Raw genomic sequence first — 23975 nt, 5'->3', positions numbered from 1 at the left:
GAGGGAGGTTGCGGTGATGGGACACAATAACTAACTACATTGTATATTGACAAAATAAAAATAATAAAAAAAAAAAAAAATACCAAGCATAGAACCAAGCACATTACTTATATTACTTCATTCTCACAACAAACTCTAACAGGAAGGTACTATTTATCTATCTTTTTTCTTTTTTTTTAAACGCCAGTTTACAAGTGAAGAAAGGTGGTCTAAGAGTGAATTGCCTGGTCACAGTTAGTAAACAGCAGATCGAGGATTTGTTCCCCGCTATTTACTCCAGAGCCCTTGTTTCCAACTCTTATGCTACAGTTACAGTCTAATAAAGAAAACAGATAAGTAAATTAAAAAGAGCAATACAGAGTGGTAAGTACCATAATAAAAGGATGCATAGGATATAATGGAAATTAAGAGAGGGACACTTAACCCAGAATTGGTGCACTGGAAAAGGTTATGCCTGAGTTGAGTCCTAAAGAAAGAACAGAAGTTATTTTTAAGTAAAAAGTGATGGAACAGAGGGCTCAGAAGCAAGAGAAAGGAAAATATGGCCCCTAAAGAAATTTCACATGCTCATTTATAAAATAAGGAAAATAATATTTCTTCATAGGGCTGTTTTGACAATTAAATGAGATGATAAATGTAAATTGCTGAGAATGGCACCTGGAACATAAGCCCTTAAAACAGAAATTATTAGTTCCATAAAGCTAAAACAAGATCACATGGCAAGGAAAAAGCAAGAAAAAAACTCACTGTAGGATTTTAGGCAGATAACTAACAGAGTCTAGATGGGATTTTTAGAGAGTTCCTAAAATAAAATACCAGTGCCTAGCATATAATGGACACTTGGTAAATATTTCTAGAATGTTAACATATGACATAGCCATGTCATGGGTTAAATTAAATACAGCAAAGCATAAACAAGAAAACTGATACAATTTGCTTTCTGATTGACACTAAATGACAACTGTGGCAACCAGCCTCCAAGATCACCCTCAATAATCCCTGACGCTGGGTATTTACACCGTTGTACAGACCACTTCTAAACTGTACCAGGGCTAGTCTACGTGAACGATGGCATATGGCAGAAGCGACGGCATGTTACTTCTGAGATTAGTTTATAAAAACCTGCAGCTTCCATCTCGAGTACGCACTCTCTAGGATCTTTTGGTCTGGGGGGAAGCAGCTGCATGTAGTGAGCAGCCCTATGCAGAAGCCCACATGTCAAGGAAAGGAAGCCTCAGGCCATCAGCCAGGGAAGAACTGAGGCCTGTCAAGAACCATTAGAGTGAACTCGGAAGCAGATTCTCCAACACCTATAAAGCCTTAACTGACTGCAGCCTTGGTTGACAATTTAAGGATCTCCTGTGAGAAAACCTAAGTCAAAACCACACAACTAAACCACTCCCAGATTCCTGACTTCCATAAATTGTGTGATAATAAATGTTAGTTGTTTTAAGTTGCTAATAGATAATTAATACAGCTATCGATGATTAATACAGCAATTGATTTTTTAAAAACTATAAAGAAAAGATTTAATGGAATACTTAACTTTTGAAAGTAAAACATACATATTTCTTTATGTAGCACTGTTTCCATCCAAGACTCAGGCAGCAGTTTTCTCTTGGACTCAGGCAAGCAGTCTCATGTCATTACTTATCTACTCAAATTAACTGTCAGCATAATTGCTCTCTGTGTAATGAATGCTTCACTCTGTTTTGCTACTTAATCTTATGAAGGAAACCAGACTCTCACTGTCAGCAAGGTTAGTATAAATCCCACTGAATAAATAATACTGATAGAAAAAGAAGTTATGTCTATTCTCCATGATCTTTCATAATTAACATACATTTCTAAAGCAAGCATGAACTTCTCCAGAGAGTAAAGGACTGCAAGCCTATCGAGTCAAGGTGCTTCTAAAAGAGATTCTGATTATCCAAGTAAGTACAAGGTCTCTACAGCTAGTAGAAAAAATTAACAATAGGGGAAGTGGAAGACAGGAATTGCTATTGTTACTGGGTATTTTAAGGAATATTATTGGACCTACATTACAGGAAATGTTTTTGTGCTATCCTAAGCCAAATTCTGACTGTTTTTGCCTTGCAAAAGGAAACAAGAATAGAAAATAGAAAATTGTTGGCAGGCCTTGACCTTTCTGACAGTTCTTTCCCATTTTACTTCTCTGATCCTTTAAATATTTATATTCCTCTAGATCCTCCTGTTTATATATATGCTGGTTAAGCCACTATCATGGCTTTAACTATAGCTATATTACTCCTAAATCTACATTTCTGACTAAAAATACTCTTTCAAGTTCCAGATCCATATATCCAACTGAATTCTAACAATCTCCACATGGATATGTATCAAACATCTCAAATATATGTTGAAACATTAACATGAACTCATTACCTTCATCACCAATCAGCTACAAGTCCTTCAATATCCTCTTCAGTTAACTGTTTTATCAAACACCTAATCTCCCACAGTGCAATTTTAAAATTATCCTCAGTTATCCTCAGCTCCATCCAGGTACCTAATCTTTTGATCCATCCTTTTATTTTTAACATATTTGTGTCTTTATATTTAAAATTGGTTCCTTTTGGATAGCACAGAGTTGGGTCTTGCTTTTTATCCACTCAGACAATCTCTGACTTTTAATTGGGCTGCTTAGACCATTTAGATTTAATGTGATTACTGATATGGTTAATTCAAATCCAGATCTATTTGTCCCATCTACTCTTTGTTCCCTTTTTGACAAAAGTGCAAAAAGCAAATCAATGGGAAAAGGATAGCCTCTATAACGAATGGTGCTGAAACAACTGAACTTCCACAGGCCAAAAAAAAAAGAACCTCAAATCTCAAACCTCATACAAAAATAAACTCAAAATGGATCATGGATTTAAAATAGAATGTGAAACTACAAACCTTTAAAAAAGAAGCATAGGGGAAAAATCTTCAGGATCTGGAGTTCTTAGATTTGACACTGAAAGCATGATACCTAAAAGGAAAAACTGATAAACTGGACTTTGTCAAAATTAAAAACTTTTAGTATGAGAAAGACCATGTGAAGAGAATAAAGAAAGAAGCTGAGGACCAGGAGAAAATATATGCTAACAAAAGACTGGTATCCAGAATATAGAAAGAACTCTCAAAACTCAGTGATAAAAAACAAACACCCCAATTACAAAATGGGCACAGAGAGGGAATACAGATCACAAATAAGCACAGGCAAAGATGTTCAACATCATTACCTATCATCCTGATGGGAAATGCAAATTCTAACCTCAATGAGACATCCCTACACGATCAGAATGACTAAATACACTATGAGAATGAATAAAATAAAAAATAATGACAACGTCAAATGATGGCAATGATGCAGAGAATGGATCACTCATATATTGCTGGTGGGAATTTAAAATGGTTCAACCACTCTGGAAAATATTTTGGCAGTATCTCATCAAACAAAACACAGAATAACCAAACTACCCAGCAATTGTACTCTTTGGGCATTTATCCTGGAGAAGTAAAAACTAATGGTCATACAAAACCTGTACACAAATGTTCATAGCAGCTTTATTTGTGACAGACAAGACTGGAGTCAGTCCAGATATTCTTCAACACAGGTATGGTAGAAGAAACTGCAGGACATTTATACTATTAAATACTAGTCAGCAATAAAAAGGTAAGAACTACTGATATGTGCGATATCTTGAATGGATCTCCAGATAATTATGGTGGAAAGAAAGCTAATCCTAAAAACATAATCCTGTTGGATTCCACTTATATGACATGTTTAAATGTCAAAATTTGAGAAATGAAGGGCAGATTAATAGAGGCCAGGGGTTAGGGACAGAGGTAAGGGAGTTGGAGGGATGTGGTTGCAGTTCCCTTTGGTGATGGAACCTTTGAGTATCTTAACTGTGGTGGTGAATACATGAACCTACACATTTTCCCCAGGTCAGGCTGACAAGTGTCTCTTAGTGGGAGTGCGGTATGGTGAAATCTCCCCACTGGTGAAACTCTACAGCCCTGGTGTCTCTGGGCTGGGAAGAGGAGGCTTGGAACCATGTGTAAAAGAGACTTCCTGGGCCAGGCTGTTTGCTGTGGCTGGGACCCTTCTTGTGGTTCTACTTGCCTGCTGTGAGCCTCCTGGTGGGGAAGGGAATCTCAGGAGTCTTGAGCTTTTGGGGTAAAAGCACCTGATGCAAAATGACTGATAGTACTTACAGATATTGCTGGCAGAGCAATAGTGAAATAATCTGTCTGTAAAAATCTCCCTTTTCATTATTAACACTGAATCCCAAAACAGATTCACTGAAGTAGAATTTTAAAACTTTGAAGTTTCAATTTATAATATGATAAATGCAAAGCTATTACTATTGAAGAGATTATTCCTTCTAATTATCAAGATTTTAAGAACGTATTTTCTTGTAATCTTTAAATAAATATTGAGGTACTAAAGACAAAAGTTGTAAGATATGCCCCTCTTCAAGAAGAAACTAATTCAAAGATGATGAATGGAATAAATCTGAATAAGCCAAATTACTCATTTCTCTAGTTCAGATGAAAAATTTCCAAAAGATATCACTGTTTTATAATGCAGCACATACCTATTAAAAGGAAAAATTACATTTCTGTTAACAGTAAACAAATAAAACAGTGAAACAGTTTCATCAAATAAGAATTATGCTCTTGTCATAGAATTTGACAGTGTTTCTGGCTAGTAATTTTAAATGGCTTAATTTAAATACAATCTTTCCGATGTAGCATACTTATTTAAGGCTTACTTAGTGGCAGAAATTCTCTGGACAAAACCTTTTGCCAGATTCATCTCTAACAGGTACTTTGAAGGAGTCCCTGAAGAAGCCTTCACTAGATTACAAAGCAAGGCAGCAGAACCCCAACTCTCTCCTTCAGATAGTATACATCTTACTTAAGAATTTTACTGCTTCTGACCGAAGATTGTTTTAAAATTTACAAAGTTAGTAATAGACCTAAATGATTTTAAATGTTTTAAAACATCAAAGTACTTTTTCCTATTTTCTAAATTTACCTAAGTACACTTTCATGTATGTTCATGTCAGAAACTAACTTACTCATTTCTAATACTGTTTAGAATGGATAATGGTTAAAATCAGTTTGAGAAATTTATGGTAAGACACAACTTAGATCTTACAGCAGGAAGTTTTCTTTCTTATCTAAGAGTACATAAAAAGAAAAAGCAGTGTTCTCTTCCAAATTTTAAACATATTATTTTCTAATTTCAACTGTGTAAGCATAATAGCAAAGACTGAAATTAAACCTGGAAAATTATAAACAGCTGATTTACTAGTGTAGGATTATGTTACCTTTTTTCTTCTAATTTTATTCTATTTCTCTGCTTTTTAAGATCCTTAACGGTAATATCTCTCCTACATTATAAACTAAAAATTTATGCCTAGGGAAAATTAAAGGAAAACAAAACAAAAAAAAAAAAAACTCATGGAATGATGTCATATGTGCTTAGAATGTAGTAGAATTGCATCAGAGAAAGGTGAAGTTACAGTTCCAGGTAACCTAGCAAAGTGGGTAATGGTCATGTGTAAGAATACCGGAGTAAGGCCACGAGTTGGCTCTTTGAAGGACAGACACAGAATCTGAAGGTAGATCCAAATTTAGTATACCATGCTATTATGGAGAAAAGACAAGTGGAATATAAGCACTTCTAGGATCCTGGATACTCATCCAAGCATAGGTAGGACAGATAATTAATAGAAGTCAAGAAAGACAGTTGGTATAGGCTGTCTGATGTCCCTGCTATCAGAGAAATTGAACCCAGACAAGAAAATTCAGTCTCTTGAGGTAATAGGGTGCCAGCCAAAGCATCAACGAGTAAAAGACATATGCCTAATCAATGAACAGGAAGAAGCAAAGTCAGGATAGGATCTGACTTGAAATGAAGCTGTAGGCCTGGAGTTCCTTTTAATGAAACACAGCTATTCCCTCAAAAGCATTTAGTTTGAAGAACACTGTCAAGTAGCCCCAAACAAAAAAAACCAAACACTTCCAGTTTATTAGGTGTCATGAAAAACAAAAATCAGAAGTAGACATGCAGAATTTTATCAAGTTGAAATGCTATTTAGAAATTTCCAATTGCCATGAAAATTTTGGGGACGTGGACTTGCTGAGTGAATTAATGGGAGATGAGGCTGAAGAGAGAGAATGGGGAAGGCCCTTTAAAAATGTTGATAAGTTAAAGGTTAATTCCCTGAGATAGCCACATGATTCATTCCTTTACCTCTTTTAAGTCTCTGTTCAAATGTCCCCTTATCAGCAAGGCCTTCTTTGACCTCCCTATACAGAACAGTAAAAGCCTACCCCCTTTATACTTCCAAATGTATTTTTCTTCAGAGAACTCATTACCACATGACCAATTGTATAATTGCTTTTTTATTGATTGCTTGTCTCCCCAAAATAAAATATAAGCTCAGATATTTAGTTTTATTCACTGCTGTATTTCTAGCACCTAGAAAAGTACCAGGCACATAAATATTCACTACAAATAAATTTCAGTATATCCAAAGGTGAAGAAAATATAAGCAGAAAAAAATTTAATGTGTCTGTCCTATCTTCCTATCTATATGGCCAGGACAACAGTCTAGTACCCTTTTTCGGTCAGGTTATATAGTCCATTTCTGTTTAACTAAAACAACAAAAGGCTGGGCTTTCAAAGGGATCCTTTTGTAGAGGCAGTCCTTTCGGTCTTTTGTTTCTAATCTTTCTGAGGCAGTGCTAGTAACATCTGGTATCAATAGGAAACCCTCAAATTTTCCAAGAATGTGGAATCATCAGTTGATTAAAACAATTACACTAGCAAACCAGTAAAAGAAGTAGCCATCGAAATTTTGTTCTGGCAATGAATGACTAGTGGCTTAGAATCTTACTAATAATTTTTCTGTACTTCTAAGTATCAGTATCTGTTAAAGCAACTGTTTCTTTCTTTGAATTCTAATTGGGTTAAAAGCAAAACATCTACATAAATGTTTAAAGTTAAAATGCATATTTGTAATAGTTTTCATAGAATTAGACCTTAAAAATCTGTCATCTGTAAACGAAATAAAAATAAAAATAATCAAATGTATAGTTTTTATATTAAAGGCCAAAACTTTGAAAAAATAAGAATATTAAATTTAGGTACCTAAAACTGACTGAGAACTGCTTTTAAGTTAAGGACAAAAATAATATGCTTATTAGATCTGTTTCCCATTTTTTTTAATGGGTTGTTAATTTTCACTAGTTTGTTCTAACAGACAATTTAACTATTATATAAAATGTAATATGATGGACTGATATTTTCTTTCCACTTTAAGCTGCTCTTGCAATAAAACTAAATTATTTACTCAAAACTTTTTCTTTAAAACTTCAGACTTCACTTAATACTTAGAAAGCCTAGTACTCTTGTTATTTTTTAAATGTACTCATTTTTTTCCAGAACTTTTATGAGTCATTTTTATAGAAATTGTTAATCTAGCTGGAATTTATTTTGGTATAAAGAATAAGTAGTCCACCTTTTTTTTTTTTTAATTGCTATCCTGATGACTCATTAGTATATATTGTAGTATGTGTATTTTCCTCTACTGATTTGAAGTGCTAAAATGATCATGTATTAAATTCCCCTAGATTTGGGGTCTTTGGGGTTTATCTCTGGGCTTACCTCATAACTAAAGAAATGCAAATTAAACAAGATACTACCTTTGACCTATGAAAAGTCTGATAGTAATCTGGTTTAGGTGAAGGTGTGGGAAAATAGGTGCTACTGATAAGAATACAAATTGCGAGGGGAAGACAAAATGAAATTGCTGAGTTATATAATCCAAATTATATTCCTATATGTGAACAAAGTTATAAGGACATTCAATGAAGACGTATTGGGATTTTTACTGGAAAGGCATTAAATTTATAGATTTGTCTCAGGAAAACTGCATGTCACATATTCAAGTGTTCTTTTACAGCCTTCATTAATGTTTTGTAGTCTTTTGCTTTGTTTTCATCTAGATCCTGCACCCTGCCTATTAAGTTTATTCCTAAGGTATTTTATATTATTTGCTGCTGCTCCAAACTGAATCTTTTTTCCATTACATTTTCCAGTTGATCATTGCTGACATAGAAATCATCTTATTTGATGATCTTAGCACATCTCATTAAATTCTTCTAGTTTTTTATGTTGCTCCCCTTGCATCTTCTACAGAAGTATGTGCACATCTAACTCAATGACTGTATTTTTAGCAACTTGCCTCTGTCCTATCTTGGCATTGAACTTGGTTTTGTAACCGTGTGACCAGCTTGACTGGGTCTGTTGTTTAACCACTGCTTAAGCTTTCTTGCAGATGGAGGAGAGAGCCACAATTTGTAGGTCATGCAGCCTGGGCATGCACAGTAGAAAAAGCCTTGACCTCCAAATAACACCTGGAACCAACATTCCTCCCCATGGAGCAAAGGAGGCCTGGACATGACTAGACCTGAAAGTAGCCCTATTAGAAGCAAGGGGTCTGTTGTTCAGGCATTTCTGTTGCTGAAACCCACCATTCCATTATGTTACCATACATGGCCAAACTTAGAGCCCACCCAATCAAAACCTGCCCTGCCAGTGCTTCCACATACCAACCTGAGCCCATAAACCATAAAAGTTTGACCTACCCCCAGACCAGGGAAATGGATTAGAGTTTGCCTCCTGTTTTCTTGCTGGCCAGCCACGCAATAAAGCTCTTCCTTCTCAAAAAAACCGGTGTCACAAAGTTTGACTTTCTGTGTACATCAGGCAATGAACCTATTGCTCAATAACAGTTTTACTAAAAACAACCAGTTTTTTGCCCTTATATTTCATAACATTATGTTGATACGTACAACCAGCAAATACAAATCTGAGGCAAACACTTAAACTTTTAACGTGCACACAATTTCAGTACTGGGAACAAAAGTACTTAGGTGTATCAGAAAAGAGCTATCTAGCCAAAAGCATTCAACATCCAGGAGCATCCTGAGAGAGCAATGCTTCTCCCCCTCCACCCCTCAGTAATGGGTAAAAGATAGAAAGTCAATAAATGCTTATTGAAATAAACTGAAAAGTACTTGGATTTGTTAGAAGATGTTAAATTTATTATTTACAGAAAACCCTTGTTCTAATTATTTGAAAGAAACAGAGATATTGCCTTCCTCTGTATAAAATTTGGCACAGTACTATATACAAATACAAATAATTTTTTAATCAATAAAGATAAAGCTAAAAATGAAGCATGGGTGCCATACTATTTTAATCTACACAAAGGTGGAAACCTCTAAGAGATTAAGCTAAATTTCTGTTATAATGTTAGAATTTAGTGTTTCAAAAAAGCCCATCTTTATAGAGTTTACACATATAAAAACAATTTTCTTCTTTGCTTAATATTCACCTAAGCTATGAACAAATTTTCCTATTTTATGTCAGTAAGAAAAAGGTTGGAAGCTACCTGTTACAGTGGGAACTTGACTACAAGTCAGGAAACTAGGATTCTACTTCCAGCTCTGGCAATGATCTGCTATCATTAAAACTTTAGAAATTTGCTTCTCACAGTTTCAGTTTCCTTGTACTTGAGTGACTGGAAGAAACTGCAGAACTAATGAAGAAAACAAATAGCAAGTTGTGATGGGTGTTAAGGTGGACCTGTATTCAGAAGCACTAGGATCTAGTGCTAGTTAAGAGCTACCAACCCCTACTCCTTTTTGATTAAGAGCTACCCCTTCATTTCTTCCTCTCCCTAATCAGTCTTCCTCCTCTCCTCCCTTTCATTCAACAATTCTGATCCACTGAGACAGCCTCCTGATGATAACTGAAGCCGAACTCCCAGTCAGTCTCGACCTGCTTCGGCCGATAGGGTAGTTCACATGCTAGTCTCAATTCTGCCCCTAATTTCACCTTCTGAAGACAGAAGGCCAACCCCCCTTCATTTTAATCCTTAAATCTCAACTTGCAAGAGAACATGGGATGCATGTAACATACATGATGTCATAATGTACATGCATGCTCATCCCCACTTGACTATGGATAAGAGTAACCCAGCCTTGTTGAATGTGAGTCCTGTAGCTAGACCCATAAAAGTTGTAACTCCCACCTGCCCAAGGAGCTCGGTATGGGTTGTGAGACTGGCCTTGCTCCTGGCTTGAGCAACCCAAATAGAACTTCCTTCCACTGAATACTCAACTCCCATTGTCCTGTTTCTTTCAGCATTCACAATAAACAAGAACCCTGTAGGTAAAGACAGGGACCCATCTGGTGTTTATCTGTAACACTAGCTCTAACATTAGAGGGTGTTAAAACTAATACAATGTGTTAACTACTAAGCAAACTAACTCAGAAATAAATATGGTTTGATAAGCAAAGCCTTAGTCTACTTAAAGATTTAAATCTGCTATGCATTATCAGTGCTAAAAAGGCATATCAAATGTATCAAATGACCACTTCTTTATCTGGCATACTTAAAGTACAGGTACTCTGTTTGGTTAAGAAAACCAAATAGAAACCTTACTGTTCTGTCTTTTTACAACTTTGCCTTTATCTCTGTAAAATTAAGATTATTATAGCCTACTTCATCTATAATAGTATCTTTTTAGAGTTTTACACTCAAATGTATTTTCATCTCATTTTGTTTTGACAACCATCTGTAAGGTCCAAAAGCCATGTTATATCCATCTAAAGTTCAGGTAGAATTTGCCCAAAATCAAGTTAAATTTAGAAATCAAAGATTTTGGATCTCAAGATTAGAGTTTTTTGTACTATCCCTTTATACACTCATTGAGTTGTATTCTTTCACTTGGCAAACGTGTAAGGAACTGGGTTGAGTACTTCTAGTGAGGACCTAGTTTCTAGTTCTGGCTTCATCATTCTCCATCATTTAATCACTTTGTAATCCTAGGCAAGTCACAACTTCTCTGAATTTCAGTTTTTTCTGTCATTTGAAATCAGTGTGAAGATTAAATTAGAGAGAGAGCTAAGGACTGAATAGGATTCTAGAGATCCAATTCAACACTCTCCTTTTACAAATATATAATAGAGAAGTTAAATTATTTGCTCAAGATTACATTAATTTTCAGTAGCTGAGATTAGAATCCATGTCACTTAACACCTAGTCAAATTGGTCTTTTCACTACACCTTGCTGCTTATAAAGTACAGTAGGTGAAAGATTTTTTTGAAAACTATAATCCAATTAGCCTTTCTCAACTAAGATTCTATAACCAATTAAGCCCTTATATCCCAAGGCATGCACTGTATATGAAGAATTAATATCTCTTCTAGGAATTCAGAGTAGGACTAAGTTACATAGCATCCTTGAGAGAATGAGAAAATCATCACCCAAATAATTTTTTGTTTCTCCAAATAATTGTGTGTTGAGAAAGGCAACATGACTATACTAATAGGACTACACTAAGAAATTACTACCAGGAATGGCTCTAGCCTTCAAGACCTGAAATTTGAAATTTTTATTCAACTGTAAAGGTCAGACCTCATTAGACATAACCTCCTCTGGAGGCCCTTTGCTGAACTGGTAAACTATCATCTCTATGCTATACAAAAATCTGTTATTATATTAGGTACTGCAATTATTCCTTTGTTTTTAATTTTAATTAAATTGCATGAATATGTCATAAAAGCAAGACAAAATAAGTACTGTGGAAGTACATAAAAGGAACTGATGAGATTGAGAGGACTCCATAGAAAAATGTAATAGGGTTTTAAGAAGTAGAGATGCAGACAGAGACAGGAAAAAAGATATGGAAGAAGGGACAGCATAAGCATAGAAAGAGATAACTTCGCTTATTCAACTTTTAAATCTTACACCACAATAACATTCCTCCTTCTCTTAATTTCCTTTACCCTCTTTGCTTGAACCTGCTTCAACCATCATCATCATCCCCATCCATTTTTACTTCGCTATAATCATCTTTCCTCTTCTATTCCCACCCAATCCTACAAGCTGGTTTAACCCTTTCAATATAGGTAGATGACTCATGCTCCAGTAAAAATAACATTAAGTTATTAATTAAGTGTTTGCAATAATGACAGGATAAAAAACACTTTTAAATAATATCAATAGACTTACAGTAATACTAAATTTGTCTAGAATTTAATAAATTTTCCTCTTAGGCTAAAAGATTTTTTATATAGGAAATAAATACATTCTGTCAACATAAATTACAGCTGTTCATTTCTCAAACTGAAAAAGTTTTGTTCATATCTAAACCGAAATAGAAAATTTATCATAAAGGGCTTCAAAAGAATACAAGTCAAGGGTTCAGATCCCCATACCAGCCAGCTGCAAAAAAATATATATATAAAATGAGAAAATGTTGCTTTTTTCATAAGTGTAAATTAGAGACGGAAAAGAACCCAAAAGAGTCATATCTCACCATGAGAAACATTTGCTGCATTCAAAATGAATAAAATAAGTTTAAAATAATTTTTCTTACATTTAAAAATATTACTGTTCCATACTTTCTTTTGAACTTGAACAAATTTACTTGTTTAAGTTTCACATACTCTCTCATTCAACTTTTTTGTACATCCCCTAATCTGTTATTTTAGGTACAACTTCAATTATGACCTTTAAAACATTTAAAGAGAGAACACTTTGTTTTGATCCTTTCCTCTTTGAACAATTTTATAGTTAAAGAACATGGAATCTTATTTGTTTTGGAAAGGAAAGATCTTTAAAGAATAATGCTACATAAATATAAAGGCTTTTTTTTTACATTCAATTTTTACAGTATAACGAAATATTTTAAAAATTCCTCTTGTATTATGAGACTCTTGGCTTATGCAAAGAATATTTCTTGTATGGAATATTTCTTGTACGACCTGGTTTCAAAACCAGAAATCCTTGAACATAAAGAATGAAAAGTGACTCCTTGAGTTGTTATGCCTAAGAGTGAAAAAAAAAAAAAAAACAATCTGGCAGCTTAAGCATTCAAAGTATTCAAAGAATCAGAATCAGATATAGAAGCAGGAAGGGACCTCTGAGCAGTCCAACTCGCTTCTTTTTACAGCCAAGGAATCAGAATCCTAGAAAGGTCAAATAACTGCATATAAGATTCTTTGATTTTCTGCCTGGTGTTCTTTACACAACACTTTCACACTTCCCTATTAAAAAAAATATAGATTTACTTACACAATTCTTTATTTCATTCATAAAGAATCTGCAGTAGCAACTAACAATTTAGATTCCTTCTAGTCCGTCCATATAGAAAAACTTTCAAAATATTTCAGACATATTTCCAGATATGACAGGTCTTCAAAAAGTTCATGAAAAGATTTGTATTATCGTTCAATTCTACTTTTCACTGACTTTTTGAAGTTCCCTAATATTTCAGAGAAATAGCCTACAGGACTTGCTGATCCTTCATTTCTTCAGATCTGTGTTTCTTCAATCTGTTTTTAGTCACGGTGTTGTTTGAGACTCTCACAAAAACTATAAAACCAATAAACCACTGTGCGGAATGAGTTGGGGGCGGGGAAGGATACAAGGGTTTCAGAAATTTCAGGGTTCCCAGGGGGAGCTCCTTTGCATTAGACTGTCAAATTTACCCCAGCATTAAACCAAATTACCACATGTAATTAATCTACCAACAAATTGGTAGAGCCACAATTTGATATTTGGTGCTTTTCTTAAAATGAAGGCCAACAAGAAATGGCATATGATAAATAAATAATTCTGCCATTAGAAAACGTTCTGGGCCAGCCCAGTGGCGCACTGGAGAGTGTGCCACTTGGGAGCGCGGCGGCGCTCCCGCCGAGGGTTCGGATCCCATGTGGAGACCGGTTCCCGCTCACTGGCTGAGCGTGGTGCGGGCGCAACACCGAGGGTTGCGATCCAGTTACCGGTCAGTAAAAAAAGACAAAAAAGGAAAAAAAAAAAAAAAAGAAAACGTTCTGCAGTGATTCACGTGTAAAGATTCACAATATATTTCTGAGATAAAGCAAAAAAAAAAAGTTTTCCCATGACATTCTGTTCCTTTCATTAAATGAGAACTACATAATCCACTATATTTTCCTTTTTCTTTTGCCTTGTGTCAAATGCAATAGCTTCCCTTAGCCTAGATTTTTCTAACATCATTATTTCGCACATGACCCTTCCCATCCTTCTCTCTCTCCACTAGCATTTGGCTTTTATTCTTTTACTAATGCATCAATGGATTTATGTTTTAAAATTTTATTTTTTTGCTTTTTTCAAACATTTACTGCTTTCAAAATGAACAATTTTTAGAAAATAATGAATACAACTAATGTTTAGCAAATTTCTCTCACATTTCTCATATTTTAAGTTAACTCTACCAAGGTCAAGAGTTTGGATCCCCATACCAGCCAGCTACCAAAATAAACAAACAAACAAATAAATAAAAAAATAACTCTTCCATACTTTCTTCTTAAACTTTTTTTTATTAAGGCGTAATTTACATATAATAAACTGCTAAAATCTTATATGTTTAGTTCAATCAGCTTTGACAGTATATTCATTTTAAAAATTATAATTTGCTTTAAATTCTTTTTGGAAGCAAGAATAGAATGAATGAATAATTAGTTGACTTATTTATGAGTTGATCTGTCTGTGACAGTCTGGCAGGGAAGAACTGGAAGAGGGTAGGACTACAAATAGGGAGACAGGACAAGATATTATAACAATCATTTAGATAAGAGTGACTGGGTTTATCTAAAAAAGGTGGCAATGAAAAGAAGAAGGGGCAAGATAAAACTGATATTACTATCAAGGCCAGAAATAACAAGTATAAAAAAGAACAAAAAAAAAGAATGGTTGAGGAACCCACCTTAACATTATTTATTTATAATTGGTGTTCAATAAAGGTTTATTTTTCAACAAACAGTATTATAAGACTATTTTGAGTCAGGCATGGGTAAGTCAGATTCCCTGCCCCCTCAAAGCCACAGTTACACTAGAATTAAGTCAAGAACTCAGAAGTTACCCAAATCCTTAAACTTCTGATAGTTGATTAACAGAATACTTTCTCTTGAATTGATAAAAAATCAGTTATACAACTAAACAATGTATATACCATTACTGTAGTGACAAATAGAACAGATTTACTTTATAGGTTAGCTGATTATTTACATGGCTTCTTGATGTAATTAAATTTTGAAAAGTGATGAGTTGCATAATGCTATTCACTGTACTTCAAATCATATGTATATGTACAGTATATTTCAAATCAGCTGTACATGTACATTACTGAAATAGTCCTAAATAAAATTTGTCTTTACCACTTTAACTTCTGTGCAGCTCTGGTTTTCTTATTTCATTTCCACCCCCCCAAAAAATCCACGCAAACTGATTCCCAGGTTTAACTTCCAAAAGTGTACAAATCTCACATTAAAAAACAGTTTGTCTGAGTCTATCAAATACAAAATCAACTATTGGTTCCCTAGATTCACTGAACTCCCTTTGTAAGTAGTTACTCTATTTTCAAATCCTAAACTAAGGATTTTTCAATGTATCTAATTTCACTCTGGTTCTTTAATTAGAAATCAAATTAAATATCTCAAAAAACCCAGCATTCAATTATCTTCTTCCTGTTGAAACAGCCCCTCTGCTACTGCTCTTCCTCAGTAGAAACAACTTTCAACAAGATTCAAGTTTACTGATGTGATTCATTAATCAGAAAACATGTGAGTATCTACTAAGGGTCAAGAATTGTACTAAAATTAGAAATACAAACATACACTAATATACCAATAATAACGAAAAGCTTAATTCAACCAATAGTGATCTATCCATTTTTAAGCACCAATAACTCAAAGATGAAAAAAACTACAAATGCACAGTTAAGTGAATAACAAGTCAAGTGAATAACAACAATATGTGGAAGAATATTCCAATATAGAATTAATACATTTTAATTCTTTGAGAAAATGCCATATTCAAAATGAAAGTAAATGTAGACAAGATAAGGGCATGTAACTGCACATATTTCACTACTTAAAGATGACTAAAGAGGAGACCATTAATTTGAAAGTAGATTACTAAGATTTCATGTTTTTCTAAAATAACTAAACAGAAATTTTTTTTCCAGTGAAAATACAAGCTTCTACTTTTTACTCATATTTTTGTGTGACACTGATTATAGATGACAAAACAATAAAAATAAATTACAATTTATCAAACAACAAAAGTTGCTGAGCATGAGAGAGTAGTCCAAATTAAAAAGGTGCAAAACAACTTTTTAAAACGTATAAAACACGTTCCTGTAACAAGTTATTTTTAAATTAGCTAAGTAATTTATGAAGGGAAAATAAATTGCCCTTAAATTCATTAATTGATACCCAAAGGGAAGAGTTTCAGCCCAAACTGAACCAAATTTTAAAATAGTAACAGGAAAATACAACTGGATCCAGCTTTTTGTGAAAAACAGTAGTTTAAAAATAAGAAAAAAGTGTCTCAGAGGTTCTGCTATCCTAAGTCCATGAGGAAATAACATCTACACTCAACTACCCTCACCCTACACATACTTCCTTCTTCTCATTTTTTAAAATTTGTAAGTAGTTACAAATTTAAGTAAAAATCCTTAGGTTAGGATTTGAAAAATATAGAGTAACTTAAATTTTAAAATACTATAGAGTAACTACTTACTCATTTTAAAATATGAGTATACTTTAAATATAAATATATAGAGAAATCACTCATAGAAACTTTTAAATGAAGACAAAATCTATATTCCAATATATAGTCAATGTCATTATTAAGGGGTTAAGGGAAGATCTGGGGAGAATGAAAATAAAATTATGATCCTAAAATTTAGCCGAGTAGCAGAACTTTTATTCTCCAAAACTTATGGGGGGGGGAGGGGACCATTTAGCTTAAAAAGATGCAACTTCGTTTTGTGCTTAAATTCATGGGTAAAGTAAGATTAATACCACACCAAAAATAAGCATTCTTCAATTTATTTTTTGGTAAAAGGGATAGTTTAAAAATTGAAATTTCTTTAATATATTAATTCACTTTCCTAGGAAAGAGGAAATAATGTTAGAAAATTGTTTATGAAAAACTAAAGCGACTCAGGATTAGAGCTATTCACAATCATACTAATTAAATTAAATCCTGAGGAGTAATTAAGAAAAACAGAAGCTGAGAGTGGCAGAATTACCATTGGTCTAGCAGTCAAATCCCTTTTACACCCACAGGTTAAAGATCTCTCTTTTACAGTCACTAAAAAGCTCTTTAAATGCTATATTAAGATATCATTAACAATTTCAATTTATAATTATGCACCCATATATATTTTATTTCTTAAAAAAAGTCATATCCCAAACACAAAAGAAATCAAATAAGAGAAAAATAGGCTTAATACTGATTGCTTTTGTTCTTAATTATTACCAAGAAAGCAAAACAAAACAGAAACAACTCTGAAAGGTTGCCAGCATGCCATAAGACATTTCTGCATAAAAAAGAGTTAATAGGCAGACGGCTCAGCAAAACAGCCAGTCACCATTTGCAAGCCTCCTAGGTATCTTCCCAGCAGACACATTATCAGATTAAAGGAACTGCAAACAAACTGGGCTGAAACCTTTCTTTGTCCAAACCCAGCCTCTTCTTCCTGTGATGTCATATTACAAATCTAGCAAGGCTTTCTTTTTCACTTCAGGGAAAGCCTATCTCACAATACAACTGGCAACTGAGAGGCCTCAATTCAGCAAGAGCTAACAAGCTTAGGAATTTATTTCGGAAACTTGAAAAGACTCTTCTGCTTACCACCATCTGGAATCCACTACAGAAATACCAAAAAGGAAAATTTCATTTAAAAGAAGCAAGAAGTAAAAGAGGACAAACTGGGAATGTGTAAGTGTCTGATACTCTGCACTGAGAAGCAAAATAAGATTGATAACTTAAGCTTGAACATTCTGGAGACTAAAGAAACTTTACTTTTGGAATATTCATCTTGACTATTGAAATACAAGTTTATGAGTAATTTTATTCCCATCTCGGAACACAACTTTTCTTTAAATTTATAATCCGATGGGTTGGCTTCAATGACTACATATTTTAAAGACTTTATCAGTTAACTAAGCCCTGGATTGATGGATTTTCCGGAGACTACAAAATGAGAATATTTTCCTGTTGAAGAACCAAGTGGAAACTTTACAGCAATTTCATGTTTCTTTTGGAGATTTCTGAGAAAAAGGAAATATTTATAAAACCGCCCAGAGATCCAAATAATTTGCAAATAAATTGGAGATTATAGTGGTCACAATCTGAATACTAAAGAAGACGCAGTCAACAAAGACTTCCACACTGTTAAGTGGGACGTGCCTTTATGATGGTAAGCATTAACAGCTCCCACTGCTCCTATGATGACTCCTTTAAGTACACTTTATATGGGTGCATGTTCAGCATGGTGTTTGTGCTTGGGTTAATAGCCAATTGTGTTGCCATATACATTTTCATCTGCACCCTCAAAGTGCGAAATGAAACTACAACGTACATGATTAACTTGGCAATGTCAGACTTGCTTTTCGTTTTTACTTTACCCTTCAGGATTTTTTACTTTGCAACACGGAATTGGCCATTTGGAGATTTACTCTGTAAGATTTCTGTGATGCTGTTTTATACCAACATGTATGGGAGCATTCTGTTCTTAACCTGTATTAGTGTAGATCGGTTTCTGGCAATCGTTTACCCATTTAAGTCAAAGACTCTAAGAACCAAACGAAATGCAAAGATTGTTTGCATTGCCGTGTGGTTAACAGTGATCGGAGGAAGTGCACCAGCAGTTTTTTTTCCATCTACCCACTCTCAGGGTAACAGTACAGAAGCCTGCTTTGAAAATTTTCCAGAAGCCACATGGAAAACTTATCTCTCAAGGATCGTAATTTTCATCGAAATAGTGGGATTTTTTATTCCTCTAATTTTAAATGTAACTTGTTCTAGTATGGTGCTAAGAACTTTAAATAAACCTGTTACATTAAGTAGAAGCAAAATAAACAAAACTAAGGTTTTAAAAATGATTTTTGTACATTTGGTCATATTCTGTTTCTGTTTTGTTCCTTACAATATCAATCTTATTTTATATTCTCTTATGAGAACACAAACATTTGTTAATTGCTCAGTAGTAACAGCAGTGAGGACAATGTACCCAATCACTCTCTGCATTGCTGTGTTAAACTGTTGTTTTGACCCTATAGTTTACTACTTTACTTCGGACACAATTCAGAATTCGATAAAAATAAAAAACTGGTCTGTTAGGAGAAGTGACTCCAGGTTCTCTGAAGTTCAAGGAACAGAGAATTTTATTCAACACAACCTACAGACCTTAAAAAATAAGATATTTGACAATGAATCTACAATATAAGTTCCTTGAAATAAAACCACTGGAACTTCACTGGGACAGAACCTCCAAGTTCCTTCAACTGTGAAAAGTGTTTCTTGGACAAACTATTTCTCCACCTCTGAAAGAAAATTAACAAGTGGACATTATAAAGATTTTAGTACAAAGAAAATTTGTATTCAATGTGTTAAACATTAAAATATATATTCTATTCTTGTATACACTCCATTTTACTTTTCTGAACCATTTTGATTTGTTCCTTCATTAAAAAATGTCTGAAAAAGTTATTCAATGTCTAAAGGTGACTATGATTTAAATCATATAGCAACCGTCTGTACTGTTTTTGAATTCTTTTTTATACTAACTGATTTACTCAAGGTTTTATTTAAGTATTTAATATTTTTATTCAACATATATCTCATTTTTATTTTATTTTGAATTAAAACTACTAATCACGTTTCTTAAACAATAATAATAAATGAAAAAGGAGAATAATTTGAAATAATCGAATGTTTTTGGAGTATTTTCCCAAAAAAGTAGTTTAAAAATGTAGTCTTCTGTGGAATGATGACATATACTATCTGAAGACCTGGAGCAGTAACGCTTATAGATAATATTTAGGAATTTTGTCTTTGTTGGCAATTTGTAAAAAGCAAGTGCTATCTAACTATATAGTATATTTTGAAATTATCATTTTGATTCATTTTCTGGATATAACAGCACCCAATTTCAAAATGATATATGCCACAAAAATTGAGACAGACAGAAGTAATGAAATGTTATTTTGCTAAGCAAATTTTTAAAAAATGAAATACTACCAGAGGGTACATCTGAAAGGTACATTTATATCACAATAAAGAACTTGGATTTTAAGCACCAGAGATAGTGATATAGTACTTAGCACTTAGAAAGTGACACACACATAGACACATTTTTTTTTTACTTCCCTTACCTCTTCTGACCATTTTAAGCCAAACACTGAAGTTAAAAATGTTATTTCAAGTAGGCAAAATATTACTGTATTTGTGCCAAAGTAATTTATTAAGTAAGGACACACAGTTCCTTACATTAAAAAGCAGCAAAACTATAAGGTCAAATACCTAAACACAACTACATTTTCATTTCACTAATCATAAAAAAACATACGGCTTTGAGCTATAATTTAGAAAAGTACCAATTACACTAAACTTTTTCATTTTCCAACATATTCTTTTTTCACCCCAAATTCAAGCAGTTCTCCAAAGTTAACTAAAACAGATGCTTTTTATTTGAGAAAAAGAACATGTAATTAAATTCAGTGTTCAACCTATTTGATTTTTACCATCTTAATCTTTCAAGTCCCAAAAACAATTTTGACACACACTTTCAAGATTTAAATTTGATTTTTACTGTTCTCTCGGTTTTGGCCGCAATGATTTCAGACAAATCATAAGTATCTGTTAAACAGGTAAACCCATTTTCAATAAAATAAAAGGGGGGGGGGTGGTTCTTTAAGGACCCATGGTTTCCTTTAGGTAAACTTAAAGCAAAATGAATCCCTAAAAAAAAAAAAAACTAGTGAAGAAATTAAGAATGGTCCTTTACATCTCGAGAGACGTATATATACACCATAAATGATGTTTTCTTCCATTGACCTGAAGTTCCTTTATTTGATATCACAGTTCAGAAAACCAAAATACATTTAGCACTCAAACACATATTTTTGAGCTGAAAAGCAACTAACAACCTACTGATCTGGAGGAAAGGGGCAGGGAATTCCATAACTTTGAGATTTCTCTGAACTTCCCTCAGCTTAAAAATCTGGAGTAAAATTTAAAGGCAAGATCACAAAGCATGAATATTACTTTAAAATACAAGCAAGATAGTTATCGGACAGTTGTTATTACTGTGTTCACAAGATAAATTTTTTGTTGCCCTCTTGTCAACAGGATGTTATATGAATCAAAATTTTTCTAAGAATCTCCATAAAGAAATACTTAACAGATAACAAGTATTAGTTGTCTCATCTAGAATTTCAAATACTGACTAAATCTTACCTAAATGAAAATATAGTAAATCTTACCTATACAGAAAGAATACCAAAACAAAATTAAAGTTATTTTCCTTTGTTAGTGTTGTACTTTAAGGTAAATTATATATCCTGAAGGTTTTCTCTTTCTCTTTTACTCAGAAAACCCACATTAATATTAGAACTCTAAGGATTTTACTTTTTATTACCTTAAAATAATAGTATCAAGACCTCCCCGCCCCCCCCCAAAATGTTGTGTTTAACATCTTCATACAAGAGTCTAATCTTCCTTCCCATATTATTTTTCAGGTATGGAAGACAGCTTTTCAGCATCCTAATGACTGGTTCTGAACTTAGAAATTATATTTCTTGAGAAAATACCAAAAAAAGTTTAAAGATGTATAATACTGTACAAAATATATCCACAGAAAATGAAAGAAACTGAAGTCACTACTTTATCAAGGAGTTATCAGCAAACCTTAATATTCCACATTCAAAATACTGAAAGTATTTTGAATTATAAATCCCAATTATATACAGTGGTATTTAGAGAAATTAGCCACTCAATTGAGGAATAACTGAGAAATATTTGATTTATAAATGGTACATAGCTATTAGGAGTCTGGAGCAATTGCTTTTTGGTCCTGCAATTTTGGACCTGATGAGACAGGTACTTTGTCTTTTGTCTATATATTAAGTTACTATTGTCTAGAGGAATCTTTACTACCACCCAACACCCAGACTTTCTTAGTGCCTGCATGCCAATACAACTCAGGATGTCACAAATAAGGGAAGATGTGACCTGGTGTTTGCAGTTGTGAATGAATTTTTCTAGAGAAACAGTGCTTACGCATGGATAAAATCTTAAACTGGTAAGCTGCTCTGAAAAATCTCTTTTGTACTGGCCTGGAAACTGAATTACCCTTTTATAACATGACTTCTAAAAAATAAATGCCAAATAAAAAGGACTAATGAACAAACTTAAGGACATAGAACACATTTAAATCAATGGGAGTATTTAATGATCAACAATATTACTTAATTAGCAATTTTCCAGAGATCAACATGTATATATTCCTAAAATCTCTAATTCTCAAATTTGTTTTTCATCTCTTTTTACCTAATGTCTGGCTGTCAGTTTTACAAAAGTATGAAGAAAATTAATTAAACAAGGAAACAAATATGAAATTAACTGTAGGAAAACTTCTCTACCTAGTCTTTCCCCCTCTCTCCTCCTCTCAAAAAGACTTACTCGAATAACCTCTTAAAAGGGTACAAAATTGTCTCTCCCATATGAAAAGCAGTGGTAAAATCAATAGAAAAGATAGGACCTCAGAAGTAGGGATAATTCAAGAATTTAATAATCAGTTTTAAAAGTCAAAATTTGCTTTACTCATATAGATTCAACCAATCAAGTGATTTCTGAAATGAATTTAAATGTTACGAGTGAGAAACAAATATGTTTTGCATACAGCCGAGTTACAGTTAATAGCCATAGGATGAATATGCTGTGTTCCATTATCTTCCTACCAAAATTGCTTCTGGAAAATTCACAATGTAGAACTGAAAGGGCCTGGCAGTCAATTGATAAAATTACACCCTGGGTTGAGGAAATGGAGGAACCAAAAGGGTAAGTACCTTGCAAAAAGTCACATAACAAGGTAGAGCCAGAGTAAAAACCCAGATTTTTTTGAATTGTCCAGTTCTTTAATGGTGGCAAGTGGAGGAGAATATGTAAAGGCCCTGTGCTAGAGAAGTTGGTATACTGAAAGAGTTAAAACAAAGTCAAAGTGGCTGGAGATACAGGGCTGAGATCCTGCATGTACCTATAGACCATGTTAAGAGCTGAGGATATGTGGAAAGTTATGAAGGATTTCAAGTAAGAGAGACATGATCAGATTTGCATTTCAAAAAGACCCCTCGAATACTGGGTAGAGATGCCTTGGTCTTTGGCAAAAAGAGAGAGATAATTATAATGACATTATATTTATACAATTTAAAGGACTGTTCTTATGCTTTACTCTGCTATGTCCTTTCTCCCTTATGAAAATGGGAGAAATCTTTTTTGAAATGATATTGACCACAGATGGGAAGAATATTTTAATGTCGTTAACTTGGTAAAATTAAGTTAGCAGGCCTTGTAGAAAAATTGGTACCTTCATACATTGCTGATGGAAATGCAAAATGATACAACCCTTATGGATAGGAATTTAGCAATATCAAACACACCCATTTACCCTTTGACCTAACATTCTCACTTCTAGGTATTTATTCTGAAGATACAACTTCAGTAATATAAAAATACGTATGCACAAGATTTTTCTTCACTTCTTGGTATTTACCCTGAAGACATGATTGCAATAACATAATACACACAAGGTTATTTATTGTTGAATTACTTGAAATTGCAAAATACTGGAAACTAACTATATATTCAAGCATAGATAGCCTAAATAAACTATAGTATGTACACACAATGTACTATTATGCAGCTGTAATAATGAGAAAGATCTCTATGAACTGATAATGAAATGATTTCCAGAAAGTGTTGTTAAATGAAAAAAGCAAAAATGTTAAAGAGCACAAATAGTACAAGTGTACTTCAAAAAGTTCATGGAAAAATAG

General features: G+C 33.5%; 2 protein-coding genes across 2 annotated transcripts in view; one reads left to right on the top strand and one right to left on the bottom strand.

The window, feature by feature from the left end:
* The window catches only part of RB1 (retinoblastoma 1), a 161387-nt gene that overhangs the window by 44017 nt on the left and 93395 nt on the right, over positions 1-23975 (bottom strand). The window lies entirely within an intron of this gene.
* Positions 17768-19464, top strand: LPAR6 (lysophosphatidic acid receptor 6). The gene has a single exon (XM_008576686.1). It carries the CDS (start codon positions 18332-18334, stop codon positions 19364-19366), a length of 1035 nt encoding a protein of 344 aa, XP_008574908.1. The 5' UTR covers positions 17768-18331; the 3' UTR covers positions 19367-19464.

Source organism: Galeopterus variegatus, unplaced genomic scaffold, assembly GCF_000696425.1.
Source record: "Galeopterus variegatus unplaced genomic scaffold, G_variegatus-3.0.2 Scaffold1388, whole genome shotgun sequence".
Lineage (NCBI taxonomy): Eukaryota > Metazoa > Chordata > Mammalia > Dermoptera > Cynocephalidae > Galeopterus > Galeopterus variegatus.
This window is presented reverse-complemented; position numbering and strand designations above follow the sequence as displayed.